General features: G+C 36.2%; 1 protein-coding gene across 4 annotated transcripts in view; it reads left to right on the top strand.

Moving 5' to 3' along the window:
• LOC107043769 (ensconsin) overlaps positions 1-24,664 on the top strand; it is a 77,861-nt gene that overhangs the window by 1,435 nt on the left and 51,762 nt on the right. For 2 of the 4 annotated variants that reach the window (XM_015265399.1, XM_015265395.1), the window contains exon 1: positions 9,951-10,891. The exons of 1 other annotated variant lie outside the window; for it this stretch is intronic. In XM_015265399.1, coding sequence (XP_015120885.1) covers positions 10,687-10,891 — 205 coding nt within the window. In that variant the 5' untranslated portion in view covers positions 9,951-10,686. Of the gene's footprint in view, positions 1-8,549; positions 8,788-9,950; positions 10,892-24,664 lie in introns of those variants that run through there. One more of the 4 variants, XM_015265398.2, reaches the window with a different exon arrangement.

Raw genomic sequence — 24,664 nt, 5'->3', positions numbered from 1 at the left:
ATTGATCATAATGCACTCGTCGGGTCACTCGTTTCTCTATTGGATTCAGAAACCTCGTGTGGCTTCCAGTTTATCGCCTGAGTAATTATCGCACCTAGTACATTACTGAATAATTTAATAATAATTATTATTTAGACGTTATGAGGGGGATATTTTTGATAGTGTTAATATTAAATGGGCGTCATATCTATCCTTTGTTTCGGGAATTTTATTCTATTATAGTTTTACTGAAATTTCAAGGAATTTCGTCATTTAAAATTCAACATTTTATGAGAAAATCAATGGAAAGTCTGAATTTCAATTCAATGATCCTATGAAAATTCATAAAAAAACTATCCCAAGCGGTCGAGATCTTATATTGAAATGAAACAGAATTTGTCCTTATGTTGAGATGAAATTATTTCGAAAGCTATAATTGAATCAATTACCTTTTCCACTTTTACTCTCTGACGATAAAATTCACTCAATTGGTATATGACCCAGAGATTTAATAGAGAGAAATTCCAATTCATCAAATATTAAAAGTGTCCAGTGAACCGAAAAGTTTTGTTGATTTTTCAACTGAGATATTGTTGATTCCGCCGAGAGATCAATCATAGAAACCGGCAGATAAAATCAAAACGGGAAGGACCAGTTCAATCTTAAGATTTCTCTTCCCATGTTGGGAAGATTTTTACTAATTCAATATCAGTAACACACAGAGTATCACCAATAGTTGCGATTGTTTTATGCACCCTGTTTGTGAGATCTGCGTTCTAGGGAATCGGCGAACCGTGCAGCAAATTGACCCACTTTGTGCCTTTATTTCCGCAGCATTGGATAATCGTTCGTTCAGTACTTCGGCTTAAGTATTGGCTATTGAGGTGAAGAGATATTCTCACAATAATCCATCGCTTGTTGCCTTGATCGGTTGAAGTAATGACGCTATGGGAGATTGATTGCTTCATATCTTGAGAATGTATAAAATCTCCAGTTTATTTATAATAAATTTCCCATATTTTCCAAATAAAGCTCAGAATGTTGTTATTGGATTTCTTCTTCAATTTTAATGATTCGATTACTAGAAATTGATGATCAAATCACTTGATTTTGAAGTGCCTAATAATAATTAAGTAAATGAAGATTATGAAAGCGTCATTTTTGTTACTGAACGATCGTTATCCCTCACCACTTCATCAAAATTCGATCAACTAATATCGTACATTCACCCTCACCGTTTTATTACTAACGAATAGGCCTACCATCAAATTCGAATGAAAAGACCATTTGGAATTGATTACATTATCATATCGGGAATTGTATGCAAATGCCGTTTGGATAGCAATCGTTATGGAGAAAAGGGCAGGTCAGGAACTCGTGCGTGACCCCAAGGCTCTAGACACTATACTGTGCTCCCCTACAGTCCCTTTTCGTGCACGATGTCATCATCGTAAAATGAACCGGGGAATTTCTCGAGATAATGATTGACTTTGCGTGTATCAGATTCATCTGATAATGTGCTCTTGAACTACTGTTCAATTATTTTCTTTCAGAAAAATAACTGTGTTTTAGAATTGAGAAATTTTTTTTTTTTTTCAATTGAATATGATGGGAAATATGTGGTGTAGATGATCAAAACTTACTGTCTTGCTTTTTTTTATTTATTCTAATCGTTGAAAGTCTGAGGTAAATACACCTATGCTCGTTCAGAAGTCGTGAGCCATCGCATTTTAATTATTTTGACAGTCTCAATAGTCTATCAAGAGTAAAATACGAGTGGAATTATTATTTTAGTTAATAAGGAAAGTTATAAACACCAATGAACAGTGATTTCTTGAAGAATAAAAGAGAATAATCCCATTCACATCAACTGGTACTACGACAGTATTTTAAAATATTGATATCTCTGTTACAATAGTAAAATGGGATGAAAAGAAAAATCGCAGGCCCTGAAATTTGTCTCAATTTTCCATGTTTTTCACATAATAATTTTTCGAATTAATCAAACAATTTCTCAAACACCTTCGAGAGTAGCTTTTAATGAGATAAGCGATGAAATCTGATGCCTCATTTCACAGTGAAAACACCCGTCCATTCACCTCGTGTATCATCACAACTCATCACCCATTAATTTTCCCCATCTAATCATGCGGACTAATCGTGCCGCCCCGAGGAAAATTATCCGTAGTTGCAAGCGATGCTGTGCTCCTTATACTCAGAAACGTTGAAATCACTTATTCCTGAACTGAGAAAACTCTTAAACACTGGTTACGTTCGCGGCTCAAGAGTTCTCCATCTCTCACATTGAAAAATCAGTGTTTTTTTTTTTCTGGGATTCAGGGCGGGTACCGGAATTTCACTCCAAAAGGGGTCGTCACGATCATCAAACGCAGAAATAAACATCTCGATTTTATGTTTCACCGCCTCCTGCAACGCCGTTACGCATCAATGGAAACTGTCTCAGGAAAATCTCAATGTATGTCTGATTTTTCAAAATGAAATGCTCTTCTCTTTTCTCGTTTTACTCGCGAAAGTCCCAGACGCGATTTTAACGTCCAGATGTCCGTTGAGGTCGAGCACACACCTGACATTATGAGTAAATATTTTACACTTGCATATATTTTCACTGTACATCTGCTCCACTGATCTAAATAACTCAAAATAACATCGGTATCTGTAGTTACATCAATCAGTGACGCCTGGTGTTCGATTAGATTTATTTTGAACGATTATTATGATTGGATTTAGTGCACTGGGAGAAGAGTTGGGAGGAAATTTATTCAGAAAACTTGGCGGTAAATTTTCATCGAGTGCTAGTTTCAAGGAATCTTGCCATTAGAAATTCATAATTTTGTGGAAAAGGCTATGGACAATTATTCCATGAATATTTACAGAAATCAAGAAAATTGAGGGAAAGATATTTTTAAATTCTCAAATCAGTGAAAATTTAGAGTAATTTTGTACTGACTATTTATGTTTTGATTGAAAATTCAAGTAAGTTTGGAAACTTTTGTCTTTCTGCGTCTCCAAAATTTAGAATTTCATTGAATATTCGATGATAATCTAACATGGAAAACCCAATTATTCTGAATTTTCAATCTGAGTGAGAGATTCCATGAACGATTTGATCTTGAATTAAATTCAAATTCACAACATTGAGAATTCAAGTGCAACTGTTACTTAATTTTCAAAAAATTTCCAACAGTGTATTTTTTTCCTAACTTTTTCTTCGTGTATGAAACGCGATGAGGTCAGTGGGATTGGCCACTGTACTCGAAAGATCGAGAGATTCGGAATTCTTGATTCTGGCATTACATCGTGTAGCAAGAATATGGGTGAGGTTGCCAGGGTGACGCGCCCGGCGCCAGGGTGGAGGGTCGATAACCAAGACGCCTCACCATACCGTGTCCTCTCGGTGTTATTCCGCTATCAGTGAATTAGAATTTCGAAATTTTTTTTTCTCCTCTGGAATGATTCACCGGATACACTCCCTCCAAAAATCTAACGGTTACAGTTGTTGTCGTTGCACGGTAGCTTTCAAGTTTTTATCAGTGAGATATTCGAATTGGAAATCGCATGACTTCAGCTCGTTACGGGGAGTTGGAACTTGTCGGTGGATGGAGATTACAACTGAATTGAATGTCAAAAGACGTTTCATTGTGCCAGATTTATTCTGAGGGCAGTGTTCGATCATTTTTTTTTCGCTATTTTCACTAATTTCATTATTTTTAATAAACGAATATTAATTAGTTATTGCGACGTTGCCCGATTATAATTCGACTGTTATCACCGCAGTCGCAAGTCCTCTATTATTTATGAACATTTTCTTTAGTTATTATTTTTGCGGCCAGAAAAGTACGCCATAACACTTCTGTAACATGAATGTAATATTCAGTCAATTTTATTTTATTTTCAAGTGATTTGTCCACTCGATAGGTTACACATCCTTAATGCCAACAGAATCAATAATTTTCAAAAACCACCAGAAATTTCCTCGCGATAATCTCCAGACTTTTCTGTCAATCCAACTGTTCATCCTTTTGATGTTGGAGAAATGTATGGAGGGACGCAGGAAGCATTCAAATTCATTTCCCGTCTTGAATATTCATGACCTGCAGGAATCAGACGATCATTGCACAACCTTTTCAATTAATTCACTCTGATTCATGGGATGAATCATACCAAGACATCAGATCCCTCTCCAAATGGTCGCTAATAACTGGAATCTCAATTATTCCAGAGTCTTGATATCCTCAAGCCGCTGCTTTCAATATTCTCCATCCGCCAAATATTGACCAAGCTATTTTTAAATGACCTCTCAATCACGAATAGATCGCGTCAGTGTCAAGAACAGAGTGGATCCATTACCTTCAGAGATTGAAGATTCTCTCGGTTCACGTGGAATTATTCCCGGTATACTGTTTGTCGTTCATCGTTTACTTCCGATTGGCCTCTCTTGAGCCACAAACCCAACCCATTAACCGAACGGACTGCTATTATGTTGTTACGGATCGCAGTGCGCTCACAGGTGCAGCACAGGAAGCTAATCCTAAATGAAGTTTAGCTACCCGGTGACTTTACGGTGCAGCTGATTGGGGTTTAAGGTGTTTCGTCTGTATTTATCCGTGGGGGGCAAAACGGAAGCGGAGTCTCATTGTTCTCTAGCCCTGATGAATGATGAATGAATTTCAAGTAACTATTTCAGTGATTGATTTTTTTTTTCCTATAAAATACGAGTGTCATAAAAGAATGTAAAATTGCTATTTACCAACTAATAAATCCATAAGGAAACACATTATTATATTTGCAAATAAAAAATTATTAACAAATTATTATTATTATTTATTCGTTGGTAAATTGCAATTTTAAGAGTATTTTCTTTTCTTTCACACATCGTTCGATGATAATAGTTGTCAAATAGTTTACAATTGAAATGAAATGTCTGCTTTCTTGATGTAGAATAAAACATGCACCTGAAGGAGCGCCTTGAGCGCTCGAAACGTCGTGGTATTTGTTAAGTAAATCTTCGTGATATCATTTTGGCCCAAAACCACTTTCAACAATTGAAACGGTCGAGTACTTTATTTTAATTTGAATACGTGGGGTGGGTATCTTTACATCAAGTGTCTTGAAGACACTAAAGTTTTTAGGGGAGAGCTGGTGCCTGTACCGCTCAGCGGGTAATACAGCAGCTGAGAAATAAAATTTTTCCTTTTTTTATTATGCAAATATTTGATGACAACAAGTAAAAGTTTACGTTTTAAGCAAAAATTCAAGTAATCGACATGACAATGAGCAAAGTTTAAGAGAGATGGGGCAAAACGGAAAACAGATCGTTGCAAACTGTTACGAAAAACGTCTCTATTCACAGTCTTTGGGTTCAGTCATGTTTTATCATATTTTTCCCCACTTTTGTTTTACAGTTTACGTTGTTTTTCAGTTCCCCTCGATTCTAATTCTTTCCGGAATTACGCTTCGACCTGAGGCTGTGCCACTTTCCCATTCTGGCTCCGTTCAATTGTCCACAGTCATTTACCACTGCGTTTTTCGTAGAATTGACTCATTGCCCTGGTTACACCGTCAACTCTTGTTTTAACTCTGCAGATGGAAACGAGATAATGTACAGAGAAAATTGTAGAATGACGTGAAATAAAAATTACGGAATGCCAAGCGAAAGGATTCTGGGTACAAAGTGAATGCTATTTCAAATCCATCGTGATGATGGAAAAACAGCATCGGGGCGATCTTTCCGAGCAATATATCGCGGCTTCCATCGTCAATTCATACATTCACTGTACACTGTTGAATGTTTTTTGTTGTATCATAGTTTCACTGCAATTTTAAGGAAAAATTAATGTGCACGTGCAATTTCAGTTCAATTATTCAATGAAAATCAACGGAAATCAGGAGAATGCGTGTAATTGTATTTCTGCATTTTCAATTAATTTAAAATTCAGAGTATTTTGGTATTAAATGCTCTGTTTTGATGATATTTCTAACATTGAAGTCTTACCATACTGACAGGATAGTTTATTTGAATTAATCGATTAAATAAATGGATTCATTTAGACAAATTGTACGCGTTTATTGAAAATTAAACTTATTTTTTTGTCTGCATTTTTGTTCACATTAAATGAGTTTTGAATCCAAATAAAGACTATTAGTTGGAAATAAAATCATCGATCATATGACCTTTGAATTCATTAACATTGAAAAGTCGTTTATCGGCAATCAATGAAATGTTTATTTGATTTTGATAGATAATTCATTTAGAATCAATTAATTCTTTCATGCAATTAAGAATTGTTTTTTTTATTCATAAATTAAGAATTTTTATTGAAATACATGAATAAATTTATTAACTCCCAACAAAAAAAAATTGTTGACATGAACGGAAAAATTCCAAATGAAGAGTTTTATTCGTTTCAAAAGCGTCATTTATATTAGGAAGTTGACCTAATTTTTTTCTCATGTTGTTTCCACAGGACTGCGACATTTGTTTACTTTCCCCGTCCCTGTTGTCACTCTTTATTTATCCTCCCACAAATTAACTTCCTAGACTTCAACTTCCGCTTTGGAATGACACGACTAGATCGAAACCTCCAAAATTACCTTTCACTTTGTAAATAATCTGTGACGAATGACGTTTTCGGGGAGAACCCGATGAATTTTATCGCTGATTTTGTTAAAAGTAAATAGAATAATCTGGGATGATTGAGATAAGAGATTCGATTGTCGCCGTTAAACGAATAATTTCCGGAGCTCGCGGTGTTTTAAATTCACTCGGCGTCCCCAACATATTTGTTCTCTCGGTTGGCACCGGGGGTTTCGCCACGAATCTGTCTTTGTAAGCTCAACTCGGAGGGACAAATAACGGTTGCCGCATACGTGGTCTATTACCACTCGATTCATCGACGTGGAATCCCTGATTGCCATCTTTTGAGACTGTACGTCATGGTTGTGAATCTATCGCCGGGTGAACTACTCGTCGCGTCATTCGGCTATTGATTCAGTTGCTGTATTGAGTCCCTATGGAATTGTGTTGCATCTGCATCATTTACTATTTTCGGATTTTCCGGTGATTTTCATTGTTGATCCAACACTATTAGAAAATTAATCTCGAAATTTCAAGCGAGAAATCTTGAAGTTTTCAACAACGATTTATTCATATGAAATTTTCGTGTACATCGCTGGAAAAAAATTGAAGTCTTAGGAATTGTTTGGTAGTATTTTCTAGGAGAGCGATATTTAAGGATATTCAAGTATCTTTTACAGTTTGGTACAGACCATTTTCAATTATCAAATTTGTCAATTGAAATTAAGGTAAATGATCCTACGCTCGTGTAGCTAAGGTAAACACATCATTAGTCCAATATTTCCATTGAAATGAATGTAAGATGCATTGTAAAATTTACTTCAATTTCGTCAATGACGACATTTCATAAATTTTATCAAAAATTTCAGTTGAAAATTATTAACAACTCTGAGTATTTTTTTATTCGGTAATAAACGGGAAATACGATAAGTACATTCCAAATCATCTTCATTCAAGAATTTATCAATGGAGTTGATCACAATAGAATTTAACATATAAACAACAAGACTCATGAATGACGGTACGAAATTGACAATGTTCCTTGATATCTTTTTATCAGTTTCTTTTCTCTTCTCATCGAGCTTAGGACGCTGCCGGACGATATGATCTATATTTTCCTCCGGGTATCCACACTCACACGAGGGAATGGGCAATGAACCCATCCTGCCCATCACCGACGATCTTAGATTATAATGAATGGTCCTAATTCTGCTTATCGCCGCTACTATTCTGTTTCGACTGAGTTTTTTTGAAAATATTACTGGAAGTACTCTCTGCCTTTCATAGTTACGCATCAGCTACACAGATTTTCATGTTTTGAGGATATTCAAGTGTCTTTTACAGTTTTTTTATACTCAATTCGGGTATTTTTTCCGTGCATTTTAATCATCAAATTTGTTAACTAAATTGCGTGAGAAAAATTTGAAAAATTCATGTCAGATTAGATTTTGCACTAAAATTCACTTTTTCGCAAAGATTTTCTCGTTATTAATAAATAATAACATTCTTTTAACATTCACAAATATCATTCTTTCAATAAATTGAATATTTATATATTATTTGTGAAAAAAGTCGCAATTTTCGAGAATTCAATTTTTCAACTATTCCATTTTATTATAAAATGGAGAAGCAATTTTAGACTAGGGTAAAAATTCTGATGTTCACCTACAAATACAGTAAACTCATTGAATATCTGATTATATGATTGAGACCCTGATTTCCAAACACGAGAAGGAATTAATGATCAGTCTAGTTCATTCCATAAATGATTTATTTTGAAAAAATGAATATTTTTACATTCAGTTCCTCGGAACACGAGATTAATTGAAAAGATTCGTCAGTCAGGCGGCGAGTAACGCGATGTTGGACGCCGATTGGTCGAGGTCGGGCGCACGTGGAAGGACACGCCATTCGTATAACTACATCTCCCTGAGATGCATCATGCAGTCAGTGAACATCAGTCTGTGCACATTCTCGGGAGGATGTATTAGTTCCTCCATAAACGGAGGTAAACTGAGTCGTTCCCTCGGACCGACGTTCATAATAAACTAGACACGCACGTATAGGAGGTCTGTTGCTAGTTAATCAGGTGTACATGATCTTCCATGATCATTCAGACAGAAGAACACGTAAAGAGATGAACAATACGAATGTCTCGAGTCTAAAGGATGACACTTTACAAGCGTCTCTAGGGCTGTGTAATTTCGTCAGATGTACGTATTTCCTCAAAACACTGATGCAGCACTAAATTCGATTTAAGGATATCTTAGTACTTTGGCTATTTTGCTTCCGAATGGAAGCTTTGTAATTGTTGATCAAAAACTGTCAGTATCATCCAGATCTCAAACAAGAATTTTCCACCCATGTTCCGTCATCTGATAACAATTTTTAGCTACAAAAATATCTCCGCACGCTAACCACGTGTTCCCGATGATTAAATCACTCCCCAGGATAAAATACCTCACCGCTATCCTTCGATTTTCCATTTCAATCCCCCTGAGGTTAAACTTCGGGAAGTATTTCTACTAATGTGAAATTAATACCAGAAAATCGAATATGCAATTTTTTGCAAATTGCTAATTTTTAACGACATTTAATAAATAAAAAAAGGCCGTGTCGTGCGGAAATTAGAGTTTTCGACTGCATTCAACTACTTCTTAATTTAATTATTCTCTGTTTTGTTATTTTCACTTCAAATAATTTTTTTTTCTGCCAATTGAAACATTCTTGAACGCATGGAAGCCATCATATCCCCATTTGAGTGATTCTTTTATTTTAGATTCTGCCACGAAACTCGAATTTCCCTTAACCGTTCAAAAATCAGCCTGTTCACTCAACTATATTTGAATTAATTTGACATCTCCCACTCTCATCAGCCTCCCGATCCTCTCAGTAAATTCAGAATTTCAATAAATTGAAAAAAAAAAATGGATAAGTAACCAAAAACGTCCTATGTAATGGGGTTAATGTCTCGTCCTATTGCCGCCGTCATGAATCATCACTAGTGATATGATAATAATTTTTAATTTGGCCTTAAATTTGGTGACTTGTATTTCAAGATATGAAAATGTCTTGTCCATCAACCCTCTTGTTTTCAGACGGAGAAAACGTCTTATTGACGTTTCTACATTTGAAATCTCACATTTTTGTGTCTAACTTGTCGAATTAAGACGTCTTCAAGACCCTAATTTTCCCACTTATTCTCACGGATTTCGGCTTCCTCCCTCATTGGTGCTATTCTTCACACGTCAAGGATGTCTCCTCAATCACATCAAGCTCGGACTCTTCTCTCGGCAGCTATCGTGGCGACTCGGGGCTCGCCGACGCTCCCGATACGCCACGGTCATTCAGTATTCAGTCTCGACTGAATCGTCGACAAGTGCGGAGTGAATCGTCGCTCGGCTCTAGTAACCATACCTCACGTTTGAACCACGAGTTTAACCGGCTGTCACTTGACAATTGAACACAAATCAAGTTGACTGCAGGACATGCATTGTATATCAAAATATTTTGCAAGAGTGAGGACATACCACATACCTCTGGAGCTTATAACTCTCCACTCAAATGTCATGAATTTTTTAAATTTTTAATTGAATAATCCGAATAGGAAATTGAAGCTGAAAAATTCATGTCCATGTCTCATGACGGATAATACGATAAATTCGTACGATGGAGTAGAAACAGGTGAACTATAATTTCGCTTTGATCTAATGCCAAACAATCAGCTGACGTTCTCCGAAGGTCAATTCAACAGAATACAGGAATCGTAGCGAAATAAATTACGAGACGTAAAATCTATTTTGAGACAAAAATCGTCTTTAAGCGATCGTTTGCGATTTTCAAAGAATTTTTCTGCCATTCGAGTAGATCTGACCGAGCGATGGAAATCAATTGTGTATGTGCTGTGTGACATTTGGACAATTGATGACTAATGCATCTGCTCGGGATTATAATTTATGTATTTTCATGTGCTCCAGTGGAACGAGAGATGATGTGATTTTGTAGAAAATTGTGAGAGTGAATAGTTCCACTGGAAATTTCTCATGTGAAAAGTGACAGATGACGCTGGAAAATCGATTGTCAGCGAAATCGACAGGATCGATCTGACGAGGATGTTGACAGCTCGATCAGGACCACTCGGGGTTGGAAGAGTACCGAGAACCCCGGGTCCAGTTGAAGGCAGTGATCACCTGTTTCTTTTACCGGAGAGAGCTCTCATCATGGACAGCACACATCTCAGGGAGGATCTGGCTGGACTGGATTTCAATCTTCATCTCAATCTGCTGCATACCGCGCCACGTGGAAACGTTTGGCTATGTGAGTTCATCAGTAGATTCCCCAACTTTTCTTCCCCGAGAAAATTTCTTCACTTTTACTACTAGCCACTTTTAAGGGGGATAGCAAAATTTTTCTCATGATCTTTTTTGTAGCACTCAAATCGCTCTATAAAAAATTTCCATGAAATTCGTAATGAAACATTCAATTAATTGTAAAAAAACTGGGCTCTGTATTCATTATTAACAAATGGATTTGTCGACTATAAATTAATCCATCTATCATTGTATTAATCAAATGTTAATCGCGGGAAAAATTAATTCACTCTATATCGTTGAGCACTATCTTGAGATCCTTTCAAGGACTCGATTCTCCGAAAAAAAATTGGGGAGGGTGTGAGTGGTTGGACAAAGGCCGTAAAAATGTGGTGAGATCGAATCGTTGCGAATTCGTGGAAATCTGTGGCACAATGTACCTGCGAACTTGGTACATTCCAATTAAAATGAAGTTTATTGTTCTATTCTCTTTTGGCTGGTGGGGAAGCATATGCATGGGGAAGTTTGGAGGGGGCTTGCCAAATATCTTGTGGATTTGAGAGTTTGAAAGTTTTTCGTTTCAGGATTTAGTTTTTTTTGTGTGTGTGGGGAGGTTATTTAGCGATATAGTATTGAATGCTTTGAGATACCGACATTCAGACATTTCTCTGGAAAACCAAAAATTTTTTCTCTGTTTAGGCCGTCTTAATTTAAAACAAAGTGTTTCATTGGCTGCGTGATGGACTAAAATTTTACATGTCTTAAAATAAGAGGTTTTTTCGATCTGAAAAGAAGACATTTGTTGGCCAAGATATTATCATAATGTCTTGAAATACAAGTGACCTAATTTTATTACTTCCGAATGGAAGCTTTGTAATCATTCAAAATGAAGTTTTTGATTTTTTGCGTTATATCGACCCATATGATCCAAAAAGTCCGAAAATGCAACTTTTAGACCTTGTCCGTACGTGTGTAGGTATCTAACAAAGTTTTCCATGAATTGTTCGCTAATGAATGGATGGAATCGAATCTTTTCTTCATATTTAGGTATCGTTGAGCCCTATCGATCGCCATTAATTAAAATTTAATTGATTAGTTTTTTAATTTTCGAATTTTCTCAAAAATCGGTTGTCCCACGATACCTAAAAAAATTTTATGAATTGATTAAATGATGGCTTAAAAAATTGTTTCGATGTCCTTTTGACCGAGTTCGAAAATGGAGGTGATAGCAATAACCGTTATTTTGATTTATTTGAAATCTTTGTATCTTTGAATATCATGCTTCAAATGAATTCAATCATAGCTTAAAGTGTTTGGTTTAATGCCATTATGAAAGGTCTCTGATATTCGACTCAAAAAGGGGAAAAGCATTTCACTGGAGAAAAAATAGCCAAAGTACTTGGACACCCTTAAAAATTGACGATTTCACGTTTGCCAAGCACTTTTTGAAAATTTCGAATCGAACCACCAACATCACCCAAGTGAATAATCAAATGAATCGTGTTTTTTTTTCAATCTGAATGCTTCGAATTACGAAAAATGTTCACGTTTCCTTCTGTAGAGTGTGTTAATGTATCTGATTGATTCCAAAAAAATGAGGTTCACCAATAACCAGCCAGTTCATATTATCCGGCTTTGTAAAATCTCATTATGTGGGCTGAAAATAAAAAATTCTCTTAGTCTAAGAATACATCAATCATCAACACACGATGATCTGCGTCAACTAGACCCCATTCATAACAGATACACACCTCATTATTACTTTCACGTGGAAGTTCACCAATGAAATGAAATTACTTTTATCCATTCAATGACGCCTCCCATGATTGATGAGGACTGCATGCGACAAGGGCTTTCTGTGTCATACGTGGCCCGCCACTTGGATATTTCATTGATTCTAGTGTGCCCCAGATCCTTGACGCTCTATTACAGATTATATGAGTTTGATTGAGCCTCATTGAGGAGTGTCCATCGATTTTCCTCTACATGTTCACGACCTGCACAATAGGATAGAGATACCCATTACTATTTTCGTGGAACTTAATTATTTTCTTTTTACCTATTCGAGTCTGCGAAATTCGAGACATGACGGTTAATCGACGCGCTGTCTTCTCGGAATGCCTAACGGACGGTTTTTTTTATTTGCGAGGAAGGGATTGTTATGGCGCATGTTGAGTTTACATTGTGAACTCCGTGATGAATCTGTGTTATAAAAGGAGATTTTAGAAACAGCTGAGAGAAGGTATGCTCTTGATTAATAAATTGATGAGAAATAGTTCCACTGTTATTTGGGTTTACTGAGAGAAAAAATTAGCTCCGCCGAAAAAATATATATTCCACGTGAGAGTATTTGATGGAGGGGAACAGATTTACTTGAGGGAAATTAACGGCAGCTCAAAAATTACTATTGAACTTCCTATAATATTTTATTTATTTTTTCTAACAAAACTCCATTTTCAGCAGGGGTTCTGGTAAAATTCTCTTACAATAAATTATTTTCAAGAGTAGTTTCAAATTCATTCCGATGGGCATTCTCTCCACGTTTTCGACATTTATGGAGGTACATCATCAACTGGATTTTACCGTTCTGTACATTTTTATCATGCAAAAAATTTTGTGTTGTCGTAAACTTCTTACCGGTGGAAACATAATACCGGGCCCTTTGCCAAATTTTATGCATTTCGCATGCCAAAAAACAATTCCAGAAGTGATTCCAAAGACTAACCTTGATAATAAGCAATTTGTGAAAAAACTTTTACGAATGTAGACAAGAATATTCGGTAGCATAACGATTTCCATCAGAGATGCGGAATTTTCTTGGGCCTCGTGGAGGTGGTAGCTGTCGTGAATCATTAATGCGTCCCCGGCGGCCTAGATGAGGTCTGGAATGAGCCTTCGAGATAAAGACGTAGTTGATGCCAAAGTTAGCCTGAGGCTAAACCACCTCGCTCGGTTTATTATGGACGACCTGTGAGTGACAAATTCACCTCAGGTGATGTCAACAGATAATCAACAACTTAATTAAACAACTTACAGTGACAAGTTCGTTGAACTATGTCATCTGCTCCTTATTAATCTCTAATATATTCATGTTGAGCTAGCAAGAAGACGAGTAGAATAATTATTGTCATATTAAATACAATTAATCGGTTGCGGATTCTTTGGCCGTGATTCACGTAAAAACGGCTGGATGGATTAGATAGGCTATAAGTTATTGCATAGAACACGGAAAAAAATACCTAAATACCTTATTTTTTAGGCATCAAGTCGATTTCATAAAATAATTCTTAAATAAGTTGCACATTCCGTGGGAAAGTGCCGTTTGCCCCACGTGTTAGTCCAACATATTCGAGACTTATGAAGACTTAGAAGATATGAGTGGCTGGCAGTATATGTATAACGAAATTGACACATGCAGGATGGAATGCGAGGCACGTTTTCAATGACACGAGTTTACAAACTAATGTCTGGCGAACTTTTCTAACGACACTTGTCACAATCTGAAAATATGAACAACTCGATAAATCTTCTAACCGATGTTTTCTCTCATTAATGTTACAGGTGAGTACTCGAGTCTCTTGGCGAGTGATACTTTAGGGGGAAGTGGTAATGTATCATAATAGGCTGTAAGAATTACCTCTAAATGCATCAAGTCATTAACAATTAAATCCGATGGATGTTATTTTCCTCGTTATTCAATGACTCGGCTTTCACCGTTTTGAATAATTTATGGATGGCATTCAATGGACGAGATGCAATTGAGGTCAACTGTAACGCAGAAATTAGAGATGAACATGCTATAATGTTGGTTGAGAGCATGAAATACTTGGGTATGTAATGAGGGGAATGGCTGTATAATCTTGCAGATCTCATATACCAACCGGAATACCGACAATTTGCCTGGCTGTTCTTGCCAGCGCCAGTCATTCCTAATTTCTAGACTAACTGATTTTAATTGGAATTCGTTTCATTATGCGACCGTTTAAACGGAATATCTCGGCGGCTGTATTGAGACATGAGCGCTCAGTTTCATTCAATTAATCCGGGAATTGAATTATCTTAATTTAGTCGGGGCACTGGAAATCAGAAGTGTTTTACGAGCTATCAGGAAGTCATTTCGTGTAATTGAACGGAAGAGGTAGCGAGGAAAAGACGTGCTTGGGTAGAAAATACTTTATTTGATGCGGTTTTTTTTGTTCAAAAACTGAATTAGAGTTTCGCATGTTTTTGTGATACGAGGCCTGATAAACCGTTTTTCAGGCTTAGTATCATAAAACAGTATCAGAATAGTATCAAAAAACAGCCAAAGTACTTGTATATTCTTAATGGCATCAAAATTTCTCTTTTATGGTCCTTCTTGTCCTTGTGTATATACTATTCTGCGAAACTTTGAGTTAACATCACGTAACAAGAGTATTTTTACTCCTTTTAACTTCCATGTTACACACTTTTACCAGTGTCATTGGCTTTTACGACCCTGGACATGAACAAGTCCACTGTTTTATCGATTTTCCAGTGAAAGAAAGCAAAGGATTTTATGGCAGCCTGTTAAATATTTTAAATATTTGAAGTTATAATGCTAGGAAGTGTTTTATGGGATTTCAGGCGACGTGTCTGTTTCTGTTACCCTTCCTTTGGTTCTATTCTCCCGACGGGGGGGATGTGGTTTGTGTCTTAGACTTCAAGCTATCGCATACTGTAACCTTTGTTGAGGGGAAGACGTCAATCAAGGTATACGGTGCACTGTTGAAAATTGCCTGAAATTTCCTGTGTACTTCTGGAAAATTGTAATTTGTAAATTTCAGGTCAAAATTATTTAATGAAAATGAGTAGAAATCAGGAAAATTCAGATGAATATATTCGTGAATGGTCAATTGATTGAAAATTCAATTAACGTTGTAAAATCATTTTTTTTCTCCAATATTCTTCTACAAATATAGAAAAGCACTAGACTGGAGAAAAAATGGCCAAAATACTTGGATACCCGTAAGGTGGGCAATTCTTATCTTTCTGCTACTCAAAAATTTGGAATTGTATTGAATTTTCAGTGAAATCTGAAATTCATGATTTTTCCAACAGAAAAATCCATAATTTCATAGTTTTCATAATTTCACTCCTCTGAAAATTACTAGTCATCAGTCCATGAAATTTGAATTTTATTTCAACAGTTTATCCGGAATTTAGTTTAGTGGGAGAGGAACGGACTGTTTTTTTGTTTACCAAAGCTTTTGCTCGAGATCCGGGATGTATCTCCAATTAAATCAAGTGATTCTCGTGCTGGGTCAATGCTCCATGTCTGATGATTCTCTTATTTTGCGCTCGAGTGCAGACAACAAAAACATTGGCCACTGGTAGAAGAGAATCCTCATCTCTAGGATATCATTCTTAATCCATTATTGGAAGATCATTTTTTGACAGAAGTGAAACAAAAGATCGATCTGTTTTGCCCCAGTTTTTTAAAAATATTTCGAGAGTAAATTTTATGAAATTAGAAGCGAGTCTTTTTTTCACAATTTAAACTAAACTCAAACTAAATCTGCGAAATCAATTTTTGACTCTATAATTGGCCTTTGAGCTATTGGGTCGGTATACAGCAGTGAATAAATAAATAAATAAATAAATAAAGGGAGAGTGGGGGAAAATGAAACAGTCGAAAAACGACTGTTTTGAGGAGAAAACATAAACTCAAAACACTTCTTTTTGTTAGTTGGTAAAAAAAATGTTTTGCTGCTTGAAGTGTATCAAATAGTCGTTTTTCGACTAGAATTTCAAAGAATTTCGTCATTAAAATGCATTTTCAATGACGAAATCTGAAATAAATCGAATATTTCCTTGTGTCGGCTCTGGAAAATGAGAAAATTTCATCTCTATCCTTCCGCAAACAACGAAATTGTCATCCTCTCACTTCAATCCCCTGGACCGCACTCTCAAAATCACGGGTATGTGTTAAAAAATTGCGAAAAAAAAATTCCAAACGCGTGATTACGTGAGATCGTTATCGTCGCGCTCGTATTTGCCACGACGCCGACAGGTGCAAAGGCCAGCTGCATAGAGTCACGGCTTGGGCTACTGTTTTCACTGCCTCTAAAGTCGTGATTCACGCTCCCCTTTTTCTGCAACCTCCCTATCTCACCTCTTCCTCCGCGCTCATTCGCTAATCCCAGCGAAAGTAAAATACCCACTTGGCAATTTGTCAATGTTCCCGCTCTTGCTGCCACAATCTCGCGCACGCGGCGAGTATCGCAAATGATTTTTCACCTCACCAATGTATATCTATAACGCCTAACCGTGAAATCGCAAACATTTTCCTTTTAATTTGCGTGCGTGAAGGGCATCAAGTAGTCTTAATTAATCTGAAACTAGTCTTGCGTGAGAAAGAAATGATTCAGTTGACTGAATAATTTCATAACTACATTCCTTAATTACTTAATTCCGAAATTGCAATTACATCATCTGAAGATAATTGTTTCTTATCAAAAGCAATTACTCAGTGATAATCAACACTAAAATCCACAACACGACATCGTGAAGGACATATTTTTTACGATGTGCAAGTTACGGTTTTTATATCCAGTTTAATGGCCTGGATAATACTCTAAATATTCTCCAAAATGTTGGGGAATATAATAAATAATTTTTAATAAATTATTTACTCTCTGAGTTTGAACCCCAGTTCAATCATTAGCAGACAATAATTGCCAAGAATTTGTTGAAAAATCGTAATAAAATTATTCATATTCTGAATTTTATGAAAAATAAATTTCATAAATAAATGGGGTTTTCTAATTTTTTAATAATTCCTGTTATTTATGCAAGAGAAAGCGAATGTCAAGATGAATTTATAATTCTTAGCAAAATGTGTCTCAAATGACGTTAATTACCCACAATTTAAAAAAATCGTACACAATTGTGAAAGATTTGTGAACAGCCCTGATACCCTAATGCATCCTATAAATATCCGCAGCTCAGTAAACTCAAGAGCACAAGCCATTACCTAAATTATTAACTAGAGCCTCAATTGTCCCTCGTCGTCATCATTATTAATTCCTAAAAAAGGATGATAACGAACCTGTTAATGCCCCATGTCATTACTCCGACAGAAAATCCATCCTCGCTAACGAAGGAAAATTAGTAAAAAAAAAAAAACAATGGAGATTGCATGAATTAAATAATAAAAAATTGACAGATAATTATGGACATGAATCGTGACATGCAGGAAAGATTGACAACTGTCATCAGTGTTGCTACCATAATTACAACATTGTTTCCAGTGAAAACACGTGTTCGCGTGATACTAAAAAGCACTCGTACACCTACTGTGTTACGAGTGTAACGAGAGTTCTGGACACACTGGCAACTAAATTGCCCAGTCACCCAAATTACATCGACCAACGTAATTGGCCTACGCGCGCCTTCAACTCGGGAATCGATAGGTTAGCCGGGTTGATGGACCCGGCTTTGCCTTGTCTACCCACGTTGCAATGCATACGTATCATCGTGACTAAGTTGATTCACTTTTATCCTTGCGTGCATCACGAAACATTGAGAGTTCATGTCTTACCGGAGGTAGAGGGGGAGATTTTCGAGAAATATTCGGGGTTATTACACGTCCGGTAGGTGAAGATGTTTGGGCTCAGATTGATGGGGCTCTCTCAATGTTCTTTCGATGGAGTGTAATTGTTTCTCAATGAAGGGTGCACTTTGAAAATTTTACGTAAATTGCTCGTAGCTAAAAACTTGAATACTTTTTATATGAAATTACAGAAGTAATTGCCCAACATACTTCTCTTTTCTTTTCTATCGTGATAGAGAACAAGTGGGAAATAGCAATATGCTTCCGAATGGTCATTTTGCACGTCGTCTGCTTCTACACTCTATGAATTATAATTCATCGTTACATATCGTTTTATTAAATTTAATGAAATTTCTTCATTAATCAATGCTTTTATATTTTTAATTTAGTTCAATATTTGATGGAATTTCAAATATGACTAATATTTTCAGCTATTGAACGAATTTAGAGCACGATATCCAAAGATATCCTCGGGATTGTGATTTTTATAAAAATTTAAAACAACTTTATAATAGATTCATATAAAAAAAAAAATCCGAAACTTAAATTCGAATGCTTACTTTTATCCGGAAGCAAAAAACTAAGCATTCAGCAAGATCCCAACTTTCGTAATTGAATAGTGACATTTCCTACGAAAACAATTCGCTCAGATCAACGATTTTTATCATCACTGAGGACCATGGACCCGTTTATAACTGGGGGGATTGGATTTCACTGATAGATTAAAATGAGGGAGTGGACACACAGTAGTAAATTAACTTCCGACGACCTCGATATTCCCTAAGGAATGATTTCGCTCAATTGAACATGTCGATGGCTTCCATACGAATTTTTTCCAATCTCTGCTCCAACAATTTCTCTGTGTCACCTGAAATCCCTCGACACCACTTCAATTTCACATTTTTTCATCATTCATTCATTCATTCTCCACAATTTTTATTATGTCCCCTCTCTTCTGAATTCTTTTACAAAAAATATTACAAGACTCATGAGAAATCCCTATAATTTGTGGTCATGTTACCGCAATTCAATTGTTTCTTCACACAAAGTGAATATTAAACCCCACCCGGAGACAACAAAACCACTAATTTATCCTCATCATGATGATTTTCTTTGAATCTCACCAGGGATACAGCGCACTGAATGATGACGTTATTTTTCTCTCTTTTACTGATTCTCTCTGAGTAAAGGAGTGGCCCGGGGACTCGGGTGCTTGAGTATGCGGGGGCGAGACGTGGCAACGCCTACGATACTGCTCTTCCTTTGAGTTTATGCTCCATTCTACCTGTCCCATCAAAATCCACTTCTCATGCTTTATTTGTTCTTTCCAAAATCACTCTCCACTCCACTTGTTACTTTCACTCATAATGGACTGATGCATTGTTGCTATGAAATGTAAAATTACCGAGACTATATATTATATGATTTTTCTCCCTGAACTTGAGTCATTGAATCGTGGATAATTAGGGATAAAATAACAGTCGAAAAGTGTAATTCTATTGGCTTACAATTTGGGTGGGAAAAATTCTCGATAAAATTATGATTTTTTAATAACGAGATTCTGTGATGTTTCAGTAAAACTATCATGTGATAAAAATTTCTGAAAGTTTTCTCTGAAAGAACTTGAAGATTTTATTGAAAAATCAATAGAAACTGTAATTTTAAGTTATTGAATTAGTGCATGGAAACTATAATTGACATTATAAAGATTCTCGTAAATATATCCTTTCATTTTTAATTAAGTAAAAATGCAGCGTAATTTATCAATGAATATTCATGTTTGGATTATCCATTGAAGTAAACTGAGAAGGTATAGAAACGACGAATGATCATCAACATCAGCTAATAAAAAAAATGGTAAATTTATATTCGGAGTGACGTCCCACCGATAAAAATCGAATCAATTTTCATCACTCCCCTCTTCCCAGCTCGGTAAAGTAGATTCCTGCATTTCTGTTAACTAACCGTCGACAAAGTAGTTTTTTAAATTGGAGATTTTCATGTGTTGCTGTTGGTAAGATAATACCCGTCGGTAATGTCCTAGATCCTTGCTTGCCCTGGAATACTTACCCTGGGTACCTGACAACTAGAATATTTTATTGTCACTCGCTGCAAATGCGCATAAACCGCAAAATGCAATATCACAATTCTCCTGACTTTGAATTTTTATTCAACAACCCACGGGATTATTCATCGGGAATATTAAACACCGTTTGATTATGTTATCCATGTCTCAATCGAGGATTTCAATGAGTGAATTGTTGCACGATGATTCAATGGGTTTTGTAAGAGGTGAATACGAATAGTCATTGATTGGTTTTTTTTTTCTGCCGCAAACATTCTTGTAAGATTGCTTAGAATGTTTGAATAGTTTCTTCAGGATCATCCGGGGATTGTTGATTATTCTGCGTAATTGGGTGTTGAATGATTCGTTACAACCCACGGGATTAATCATTAGAAATTCTGGAGATCGTTCTTCTCAATAATGACGGAATATTTTTTTTTTTTTTAATTGAAAACTTGATGATGAAAGTTTCGAGTGGAGTCATTGAGAGGACTGGAAAATCTCACGCTAAATTGAAAAAAAAAAAGACAGGTCTTGCCCCGGTTTTTTAGAAACATTGAAAAAACCTTTTATTTGATGAAATTAATCTCCATGATATTTTCGTAGCGACTGGAGCAAAACAGGTCGTTTTTTTTTAATTTAGAATGGAATTTTACTCACAATTTTATCTCGGAATTCGTCAGGTTCTCCATGAAAAAAACATGACTGTTAGGATTTTTTAAAATGTTTGTAACTGCTGCGTTTGAATTCTCAATGTTGTGAATTTTGTATTAAATTCAGAATGAAATCGTTCGTGAAATTTCTCAGTTGCTACGTATGAAATATTATGTAAACCAATGCGTGAAGAGCCTTAACTATCTCATTACCACCAATTAATATGAAAGAAAGGGAATGATAAACAGTAGTTTCGACTGAAAGAGAGAATCGAATGAATTTTTGATTCTGCACTTCAGCGTTGACTCTTCAGCAGTTGTAACGACTCCAGTATTTTAATTATTTTAATTTTCTCCAGTTGTTCATTCAGTTACAAAAAAATCAAGGCAATTTAATTGGAACGAGAATATTGTCATTAGGGAAATTGTTGAGCTCCATTCAGTAGATATGATTCACACATAATAAAAGGCAAAAGTGGAGGGAGTTGGAACGAAAGGGTGTATCGGTGAGAATATACAAGCCACGCACGCCAACTGACCCACATTCTACTCGTCAGCCGAGGTATCCGCACCTGCGAATACTAACTACGTCATTTTGAAATGTCGAAGACAATGTCGGTCGCCAATTGATTGACTTAACTGATGTTTTATTCAACGATTAGTAATATTAACCCGTATTTATTTGATACAATTAAAATCAGTTGTCTAGTCGGCGGAATAAGATAGACGCACCAGGCATTCTCGCTCCGTTGGCCCGGCTCTGCTCATCTTCGCGGCGAAATTAATGCAATTAGGCAGATTGGCTCAGGCAGACGACAGACTGAGTGAGAACAATTTCCTTCCGCATTCGTCATCTACACAGTAAGACGGATGATTACCGTATCACGTCTATTCGTCACTATGGGCTTTAATATTGTAGCTGAAGGTACTCAAGTGTGAGTTGAAAGTTGAAAAAAAAAATCTGAATTTGTATGATTATATTTTTCGCTGAAATTTCTGGTAAATTTCTTTAAATTTTTTTCCAATTGATATTCCAAGCAGGGATGATATCCATATCCATTAATTATAATTACCATTAAATTAAGTAAAATTTTACTCATCTCCCTCGTAATACTCAATCACTCAATAACAATAATCCCACTTTGCCCAGCATCCTATCATGAGTAAAACGCGTCCAAGACACTGGCTAACAGCATTATTTGCCACTATCCTTCCTCGGTCATTATCACCCGCAGCAATTCTTCTGATGTTCGCTGACCCGATAACCGCTGCCAATTAGGCCGTGATTAAGACCGTTAATGATGGGTCCTAGAAAACTGGCACTGTCGAAATAATGATGGAGTAGCTTTCGTAAATTAAATCATCACTCACCAAATTGAGTTATAATGGAGGATATTAATCTCGCTGGTGCTTTCTTCGAGTTGGAGTTGTTTAATTGGTTATAGTGTCTTTCTCGGCGGTCATTACGATCATTAAGGATGCAATTAAAATTACACAGATCCAATGAATGTTGAATTCTTCGTTATAAATTTTCTCGTGTCTGCAATTTCATGCTTCATGAATAAGTTCGCCCATTTTGCCCCAGTGTACTCTTAATTTTAGGTCATTTTTAGGGTTTCAAATTAAAACTTTAAGACATGCACTCGAGACATTGTAAGTGTTTTATTCGAACATGTTTTGTTTTAAATGATGGATGTTATATCATCATCATTACCGATTGCCTTTTTTTAGATGTTACAGGAATTAATTGTACCAGCAAAACCATTTTTGAGTCGCACATTCGAATGCATAAAATTCGAATTTTCCACAATTTCCTTAAAATCTTATTTTCTTGACTTTCCGAAAATGCAATTTACAATTTTTAAACTCATAGTGAACTTTCAAATAGAATTTAAAAAATTATATCTCCGGCATTCGTAATGTTCCTCGCAGTTGATTTAATAAGAGAAAGTTTAAAAGACTTTGACAACAATTGGCGAGTCATTAAAATTCTGCACATCTCAGTATATTCACTCTCCCCCGTGAAATAAAATGAGAGAAAATTATTCATCCGGTGACATATAATTCTCGTATTCCTCTCAACCCGCCTCAGTCAGCACCCTCACGCCTCAGCACGACTCATGCTCTCGGAGCCTTCCAGGCGTGTTTTTCAGGCTAAAAACCATTGTTTTGTTCACTCTTCACAGACTCCACTTGCAAAAAACCCGGAAAATAACGTCGAACTTGCTCATCTCGGTTACTACAGTATTTCGGAAATGCCAGCCCTCACAAATGACATGCCGAACAATGTCTGGTTTACATAATCGTTCAACCTGTATGTCTGTATGTCCACCAAGATCGACTCCATATTCGTCGTTCATCTGGAGACACTGGTGTCGTCACTCATTAATATTCATCCTCTCGCGTGTTATCTATTGCGCGCCTGCATATGTTCATGCGTAAGAATATTTGATAATTAATGGATGAGCACCCACGAATCTATTGAACAACATTATTTATTTGAATTGAATTTATTCAGGGAATAGAAAAGGAAATTGAATAGTTAAAAATTTGATTTTTTTTGTTTTCGCTTCCGAATGGAAGCTTTGTAATCGTTAGGTATTTTTTCGATTTCCCAATTTAAAAAATGTTTGTATGTGTGCACTGATATCATATTTGAAGAAATCATGAGAAAAATCAAAACAATTTATTTTATACAGTAGAATAGATTAATTTGAGATTCAACTGAACCCCTTGCTGAGTTCAAATCATTTGCAGTAAATAGAATTTAAAATGAATACCGCCATTCATTAAACCCGACATTCATCCATTCAACATAATATACTGAAAGTCACCCTCAAGACGTCGAAAAAGCGCTGACGATACTGAACTTTAATTACATTTTTCGAGTTGTTCGTGAGTTTCTACGACCCGGCAAATGTCAGAGGTGAAGGAGCGCGGAAAAAATTGTATACTGTCACTTTAATCTTTCACTTTTGATGCTTCACGGGCACACAGACCACACCTGCTCACTCGTACACCATCGCACAGCTACATGTCTCGTTACAACTGCTGCATTCCCTTTCTCGCATCCACTTTGTTCTCATTTCTCGCTCGATCCATGAGATTCCGAGGCTTCAAGGTTCGCACTATGTGTGCTATTTGCGTGAGAAAAGCGAACTTTAGTGTTACCTAACACTGTGAACAACAGATAACTTTAATATCCTCGTAGAAAGCTGATGGTCTGTGGATTTAGTACACAACACTATCGTAGATGCACCTGATATTCCATCGGCAGAGCAGAAGATGATGGTGGATGAAGATCTTGTAATTTTCGAGGGGCGGGTTGCAAGGCGCGAACTTCAAAGGGGAAATACTAATAATACTTGCGGGGGGTGGGGGAGATATCCAAGTATAGTGTTGAAATTTTGAAAAATTGAGGATTCATGTCATTTTGTTTCTCAACATTCATGTTCCATTGAAAATTCAATCAATTTGAGATATTTCCAT

Source organism: Diachasma alloeum, unplaced genomic scaffold (assembly GCF_001412515.2).
Source record: "Diachasma alloeum isolate Michigan unplaced genomic scaffold, Dall2.0 Dall_scaffold_00627, whole genome shotgun sequence".
In the NCBI taxonomy this organism is placed as follows: domain Eukaryota; kingdom Metazoa; phylum Arthropoda; class Insecta; order Hymenoptera; family Braconidae; genus Diachasma; species Diachasma alloeum.
Note: the sequence above shows the minus strand (reverse complement) of the source record. Positions and strands in the feature narration are given on the sequence as shown.